An 8,007-nucleotide genomic window follows, 5' to 3' on the forward strand; every position below is an offset into this window, starting at 1 on the left:
TAGAAAGGAATTTTCCAACTAAACCCTGATTTGGAGTGTTACAATTATGTCTTGAACTAGTCTTTTCAGCACAACTTTTTCGAAGCGGACTGCTATTTGTTCAACAATCGTTGGCCGCCAGCGGTCCGCTGGGTCGAATGCTCCATATTTTCATCTTCGAGTTTTAGCTATCTTTTTAGGCTCAAATTTGCACATTTCTCACAAAACACGTCAAAATACCAAAATAGATAAAATATGTAATTATTGGACATGTAATGCAACATTGATACTCAAAATGGACCAAATAAAGGCCCTAAAATAGTGGAAAAACCGAGCGTATCAAAAAGTATGACTCCCATTTCATTAATATTTTCAATTCACTTTCTATTAACATTTTTTAAAACTCGTGGCGGATAAAGTGTGACTTTTAATAGCTAACGTAAGGAGTAGGATTTTCTTGTGGCAGCTTTTTCAAGATTTCATAGTTATGAGTTGATAAAATATGTAGATTCATATTGATTGTTGTTATTAAAAGTATGGAAAAAGAGAAAATGAAATACAGAGATATATAGCAGGAGGATAGAAATTTATTTTAGCAAACATGAAAGTAAAACACGCATTCCCAAGGTAATAGTAGATCAATTGTCATTGTTGCAGCTATAGTTGATCAATTGTCATTGTTGCGGAGCAAATACTTAGCGCAGAGTAGCATGAGGCCAGTGAATGGTTTAATGGAAGCGATTTCAACATTCGCTGCAGCTTCTTCTTTGAGCTCGTACTCGATCGTAGATCGAGTTATACACTGCTTCTCGTTTCCCTCCACCTCTATCACATTGAATCTCATACGATACAACGTGAACCCTAGATCCAGAAATCCACCTTCCACAACCTCTGCCTCCTTCACACGCTTCTCGTTATCCACCACCATGAATTTCTCCTTGAACGACTTCATTCCCCCTCCCATCCCTGCTAAATTAATCAATTAAATTAAGTAGGATAATTACATAAATCTAGCGGAAGTTGATTGAACTGAATGTGGATGGTACCTGGACGGAAAACGACCTCGAGAATGGTTCCGGCGCCGCCGTCCCCTTGGACGACGTCGACCCGGCTGATAAAGTCGGAGTTGGCTTCCTCCGCCACTTTGGGGAGCTGTAGAGTGCCGTAGAGCTTCCACGCTTCAGTTGCCGGTACATCAACCGTCATCTCAGCGGACATTGTTCCGTACATCTTCAATTTCCGGTTGTGGCGGATGTGATGTCTATGCACTATAGAGAGAAGTTGAGATTGAGAGTGTTATTATTTATAAAATAAGGGCGTGGTTGAATTGGTAAATAGGGGCATTCATAGTGCATTTAACGGCCCAATATAGTGTTTGATTTGTTGGTTAAATTTTCTGTGTGACTCGTTTAATGGGCAAGGGCCCGTTGAATTAAGGCTGAAAATGACTGCTTTATTATCATGAAAAATTCAGTGATAATAATATGTGCAACATGTAATGACCCGAAATTCTGTAACTCAGAAATTAGTTAAAATTTGTTAGGTTTTTTAATACAATATTTAAGTTGTAAGGTGTCGGATTAGTTGGGAAATAAATAAGTATAAATGTATTTTGAAAAAGATATAAAAAAATGAATAAAAAAAAGAGAAGAAGAAAAAAGAAAAGGAAATTAGAAAGGGAGGAGAAATATCTCCCTCTAGAACTTACGGGAATTATCATTCCCACTCCTACACTTTCATTTTTACACACATACACTGCCATGGAGTTACACACACACAACGATGTTGTCATCTCCTTCCGGCGACCGACTCCTTACTCCTCTCTCTCCCTATTTCTCTCTCTCTCGTCGGCAATTGAAGAAATTTTCCAGATTCTCCGTCGCCGTCTCCAGCTGCTTCAGTCGCTCCGACGCCGCTGCACAGAACCGTCGGCTTCTGCTCGCCGGGATAACGACGCTGCCGTCGACGTCTGCTACAAGCTTCGTTCGCTGCTGTGCAGCCCCCCCCGCCGGGAAGGTGCCGCTGTACCGCCGGGAAGACGCGACGCTGCTGCTGTCTCGCCGGGAAGACGCGACGCCGCTGTTGTCAGCAGCCTCCGTCGGTCATTCTCTGCCACTCTGTTGCCCCGATTTACCCCGAAACAGCCCCGACGCCTCTGATACCAACCCGATTCGTTAAAGGTAAGGTAACACAAGCAAGGAGGAACAAGAATCTGGGATTTCGATGTCAAGGCTCGTTGGACTTGAGGTAGTATATTCTATATTAGGTCCTAATTCTTGAATTAAGTGCACGTAATTGCATTTTGAGTTTTTGCGTGCTAAATTATGATACAATACGTGATTATCATATATTATCTATAGCTTGCAAATATGTGAGGGAGGCTGTGAATGATAATAATGAATGCTTTGAAACTTACTACGTCTATGTAAGGTGATATTGTGGGAAAACCAGTAATTGACGTGATATGTTTTGGAAATTGTTGGGCTTGTTGTTTGAATGTAGGGATAACATAGAGTACTTAAAGAGGGCTTTGGAAGCTTGCTTTGCTAATTTGATTTAGTTTAGGGATTATGTAGCTGGGAGGCCCTTTGCTTAACCTTGTGCTAGTGTCATTGTATTCCACAGTTAATTATTTTCTTGATCACAGTTCCTTTGTATGCTTGTTAGTTTGACATACATACGATAGACCAGAGGAAATAGAAGGAAAAAAAAATACTCACTAGCTTTGGTTGATCATATCTGTAACCAAACTCTGGTTTCATTAGTTTTTTTTTAAATAGGCAATCACATTGAGTGAACAGTTACATGGTTTCAATTGCAAAACATGTTGTCACATTTGCTTTATTTCTGGTTTACTTTATCACATTATCAGGCTGTGTTGGAAACAGTAGCTAGAGTGAAGCCAAAGAAAGCAACGAGACAACTATTGTGTCACGTTCTGGCAGCATATTTCGACTTCAGTTAACCAAGTAAACGACCTCATTTTCTTACCAAATTTTAGCTGAACATAGTTTTGCGTGTCTTCTGCCTTGTGACCGAAATTCAGCTTCATCCGAGTTCAAATAGATTTATAGTGATTTTTCCAATACAATCTGCCCTGTTCAGGCTGGTTAGGGGGAAAACGATTATAAACTCTAAATGACTAGGAATTTCCAGCTCAAAATTCATCCCTACAAACTACACATGTATGAACTTATTTTGCCTCTGATTTTGTTGAGTTTCGACTTTCGAGTCGGTCTGAATGATTTTTCATAGTTGGTCCATTTTCTGTAAAATCTTGGGATATGATAACAGTTGAAATGCTTATGCTTTAACCTTATTTTTTTGGACAAGTGTATGAAGATATGATTCCTAATGTGAAATCTTGAAGGAGAAATAGTTGTTTTTGACTAAGCTAATGTCTTGTAGGATAAATGCATAAATAATAGACAATAATTATGAAATTAAGTTAGAAAATAATGGTTAATAGTATGAATTTGATACTTTATATGCGAAAGTGAAATATATATTGAAGGGTAATCCTACCCCAGGAAATAACAAGGACAAGGACAAGGAGCAGGAATAAAGGGATTCTTGTGTCAAGGGCGTTTTGGATTTCAAGGTAGTGTATTCTACATTAGGTCTTAATTCCTGAATTAAGTCTACGCTATTGCATATAGAATCTTATGTTCTTTTATGTGATTTGTATATGTTATTTGTGACGTGAAATATGCGAATTTTGTATATGCGATGGCATTGTGAGAGTTGAAATTTAATCTGTTTATCTGATCTGATATGGTATGAAAAGAAGATACTGATGTGTTATGTTAGTAATTATTGAAAATAAGTATTGATATTTAATTGAGTATATTTGACTGTGTTTACGCCCCGTGCTTGAGTGTGTTCTGTGGGTACAATTGGCATGCCATAGGACAGCAGCGCTGCATTATCTGTGATCTCTCGTCTTCTGGATAACCGAAGCGAGGATCGTCTGTTATCTGATGGGCCCCTATCTGATCGATCTGTCTGATATGCACCCTATGGGTGGTGGTCTATTCCCGGGACTATCTGTCTGCACCCTAATGGGTGGTCTGTGCGGCGTCCTCTCGAGGACCATGACCGCGTCTGTATCTGAATTCTGTTCTGATCTGGTCCGCGTACCCTAGTTTGTCACTAAGCACTTAATGGGGCTATATGTGTTCTATGAGAACAATGGTGATTGTTATATGTGTTATGCTATGTGATTGTGTGAAACCTATGTTATAACTCTGATATATCTGGTACATGAGAGCAGATTTTGTTATATGTGTTTGGATATGTGAAAGCTATATTCTTATGTGAAAAACGATATTATGTGATGCTAAATGATATATTCTGATACAAATGATCCTCTGATGCAAAAAGGTGAATCTGACATTGTTTGATATGATTTGACGTTGTATGAAGTTATGATGTTGCTCGAAACTAGCAATTGATAATTGATCATGTTTATTGGTATATTATGAGATTATATAATTATGCCTTCAGTAAGTCCCAAGAAATCAAAGGAGGAAAGGTCAGACCTTTATTGTTGGTTACTTTGATATGTATATGGTTATGAGAATGTTGGCGATCTGTATACGCGTTGGTGTATAAATAATATTGTGACATATTCTGTGGTTAGCTCGATAATTGGTGATGTGAACTTTACTTTGTGTACTATATTATTAGTTTATGAATTTATATGTGATTATGAATCTGGTAAATTCCATGAGATCAAGGAATGATGACCTAAATTTATGATTATGATATTGGGAGTTTTGATATTAGATATATGTAAATGGATATGATGAGGTAGGCTTTGGAGTGTTTTCTAGATTAATAATAATGAAAACACGTAGGTTGCATAACGTTTACTTAACCCCGGAAATTAGGCTCTAATGTTGAGTATACTACTGGGCTTGTTGAAGCTCACCCATTTCTTTTTCCCCTCTGCAGATTAGAGGATCAGACCTAGCTCTTTTGTTGTACAGCTGCTCAGCCAGGTCACTAGCCAGTCTTTTGAGTTCGAGTAATTCTTGGATATGTTAGTTGTGGCATGTATAGAAAGTGTAATGTAGTTTGGACGTTTCACTTACTTCGTTATCCAGGTTGTATATATATATATAGACTTTTGGGAAACAGGTTTATGGTCCAATTTCAGACGTTATATAGCAGTTTTTCTGTTTGCTAAGTAAATGAAAAATTAATTAATCTATAAACAAAAAAAAGAATCAAGGATTTTCTGTTAAGTCGGGATTTGTACCGAAAGGTGACATCACTTATTCGATTATTAAATTAATCGGGTTAGGGGTGTTACATGTTTTGGTATCAGAGCCTAAGTTTAGGCGGTCCTAGGCTTGAGACGTGTTTAGATGTGTCTAGAAACATGCCACATAGGATATTGATTTGAGTCATTGCTAGTGACCTGATGTGTATATGTTTTCCTGATGTGTACATGTTTTTCTGGCTTCAAGACTTGACAGTTTTTAGTTTCTGAGTGATACGGAAAACCTTTTTGTATAAGGTTCGAAATGGTGAATTGAGGTTGAGTAGACCGATGATCCTATAGTCATTTGGCCGGCTATTGAAATAAAAAAAAAGCTTGCATCTGTTGCACTTTAAATTGACTCTTCAACTTATATTATATACGATGCCAGTCGTCGTCGTGTTCTTGCTTGCTGTCTTCCTCAAGTTTGGCTTGCCCTCGCTTTCTGAGTAGAACTTTCTCAACAACACCACGAAAAAGTCCACTTTGGTTGCCCACTGATCTGATCATCCATCAAAACTAGGCTTTAAAGCTCCTTTAACTGATACGGTGTAGTAATATGAATATGCCAAATGAGAGTTATCCTTTGTGATCTCTTCCTTTGAGAATTGTTGTTTGGGACCCTCCAATGTGTTTGCCTTTTTTTCGACCCTATAAGATAATTGAAGGAAGTGATTTTTCCTCCTAGTACTGTTACCTTGGAGAAATTATCTTCTTTGATTAATTCCTAATAATTGCATCCTTCCGGGTCATCTAAACATTAAGTGTTTACTTATCTACCACCACTGAAACTGTTGCAGTACATCCTCCCGATGTTGTGAAGATGAAGGGTCACGCCAGCAGCTCGGCGAGCCGTCTGATTTCAAAGAGAGACAAGGCTATAAAGGATGCGACTAGGCCTCTTAGACGGTGTAAGGGTTGCGATGAGATGGGTCATCACGACTCTAGGAATTGTCCTGTGCTTAAAGAGATGAGGATGGAGAAGGATGCTGGCAAGGGGAAAAATCCAGCTTGAATCATATCTTTAAAAAAATTCCTGCATTTGTTGTTCCTTTGGTCGATTCTTTATTTTTAGTAGGATGGTTGTAATAGAATCTCTTGGTTTACTTGGTTTGGGTGAAAAATATGTCGGTTTATGAGATGGTTAAACATCTGTCCCTAACACTTTTCATGAGCATTATTTTAACTCAAGCGTTGAAGGCCAAATACATTATACGGTTTCCATTAACAATTACAAAACATATATACACATTCTAGGAGTACTAAATATACGTTCTACTATATCAGGTATGCAATCAACAAATGCATTATTTATTGTTGCAATTGCATTAGACATAACGATTGTTGCATTAATTGTGTAATATACACAAACAATGTTTGTGTATGCATAATATAATACGAATACTTACAGTGTATGCAGACATGATGCACATACAATGGAGGCCTACTATGTATTTGTTGCAAATTATTAGGTGTGCAATAATCGAATGCATTATTTAGTTGAGGCGCTAGCATTACGCCTAACGATTGTTGCATTATCCATGTAAAATACGCAAAGAAAGTTTCGTAATGCATAATATATTACGAATACTTATGTTAGGAGCAGATATTATATACAAATATAAATGCGTACTACATACATGGATTAATATGTATTAGGTGTATAAAAAAATGCATTATTTAGTGTTGCCATTGCATTGCGCACAGGAATTAGTGCATTATTTGGCATCTGTAAAGCATTACGACAGTTAAACGACCACCTATTTTGAACAAAACAAAATTACAAACACGACAAAGGACATAATACACCAAGTACACAAAAAGTATTTTCATCCGTCTGATTAAAAGGAATGCACATACGGTTCTGATGAGTGCTCACAAGATAAAATTCAAAAAGACTTTCTCAAAAACATTGGTAAGTGTATTGAAGGTTGTAATAATATCTAAAATGCTAAGTCTTCCAACAAATACCAGAGAGTCACGCACTACAAACCATAATTTTCTACCCAGCATTCGAAATTGAAATTTGCAGGTTTTTCTTTCCAGAACTTGTTTGCATTTTTTTGGTTTGCGGCACCGCGGACATTGTGAGCACAAGTCAGTAACGCCCTTGCGAACTTGATTCGAAACATTTCAATACTTTTGTTTCCCTTCGCTGTGAGCCCGCATTCCCAGTCTTTCTCCTTCTCTCCAAAGTAGGTTTCCAAGTGGCGCATGACATACACACCATTCTCACATATGGACAGGTTGTTCCGCCACGGCATTGCAACTACATGTGTTGTGCACTTTCGTATCACATCAGCCAGTCTGGAGTCGTTGCACTTATCTATTGCGTCAGCCATGAATTTCCGCTAAAACAAAAACATACATAATTTTATCGCATCACCAAAATATGTTTTAATGCATAAAAGGAAAAAAAATAGAGTGGTCACATATCATACCAGCAAAGATGGTGTGTCCCCATATTTGTCGCCGAACGATGCGTGCGACTCTGTGAGGGTGTGGTCAATAATGTTGATCTTGCCATCCGGCACATCGAAACAGACCACATATTGATGTATCTTCCCCCAAATTGGGAAGAAGATATACACGACGAAGTTAACAATAAATGTTATTGTAAGATGTCCTAAACAATTGATTCTCATACAAATAAGTTTATATTCACACTAACCAGATCGTGTTTCTCCCATTTGCTGTATCCTGCTGCTAGTGCCTCCTCAAAAAGAATGGTCCAAAAAGACGCAAATCTCCTTTCTTCATCC

General features: G+C 37.9%; 1 protein-coding gene and 1 long non-coding RNA gene across 6 annotated transcripts; one reads left to right on the plus strand and one right to left on the minus strand.

The window, feature by feature from the left end:
* Window positions 1-316: 316 nt before the first annotated feature.
* LOC121767878 (norbelladine synthase-like) lies at window positions 317-1,243 on the minus strand. Its single transcript, XM_042164211.1, has 2 exons — window positions 1,026-1,243; window positions 317-945 (listed from the first exon to the last, which is right to left on the minus strand). Exons 1-2 carry the CDS (start codon window positions 1,207-1,209, stop codon window positions 647-649), a joined length of 483 nt encoding a protein of 160 aa, XP_042020145.1. The 5' UTR covers window positions 1,210-1,243; the 3' UTR covers window positions 317-646.
* Window positions 1,244-1,706: 463 nt separating this feature from the next.
* On the plus strand, window positions 1,707-5,153 carry LOC121767688. 5 transcript variants are annotated; one of them, XR_006043171.1, is made up of 4 exons: window positions 1,707-2,226; window positions 2,852-2,948; window positions 3,510-3,580; window positions 4,936-5,153. It is a non-coding gene; the product is annotated as an uncharacterized LOC121767688 (long non-coding RNA). The 5 variants fall into 5 exon arrangements; XR_006043170.1 differs by having other exon boundaries at window positions 1,707-2,948; XR_006043168.1 differs by having other exon boundaries at window positions 2,852-3,580.
* The last annotated feature ends 2,854 nt before the right edge of the window (window positions 5,154-8,007 follow it).

The sequence above is a fragment of the Salvia splendens genome, chromosome 15, assembly GCF_004379255.2.
Source record: "Salvia splendens isolate huo1 chromosome 15, SspV2, whole genome shotgun sequence".
Lineage (NCBI taxonomy): Eukaryota > Viridiplantae > Streptophyta > Magnoliopsida > Lamiales > Lamiaceae > Salvia > Salvia splendens.

Excerpts from the sequence above, each read along its gene's own strand:
- LOC121767878 (XM_042164211.1), bottom strand. The coding sequence starts at position 1,209 with ATGTACGGAACAATGTCCGCTGAGATGACGGTTGATGTACCGGCAACT. Across the intron at positions 946-1,025 it reads CGAGGTCGTTTTCCGTCCAG|GGATGGGAGGGGGAATGAAG; the intron begins GTACCATCCACA and ends TTAATTTAGCAG.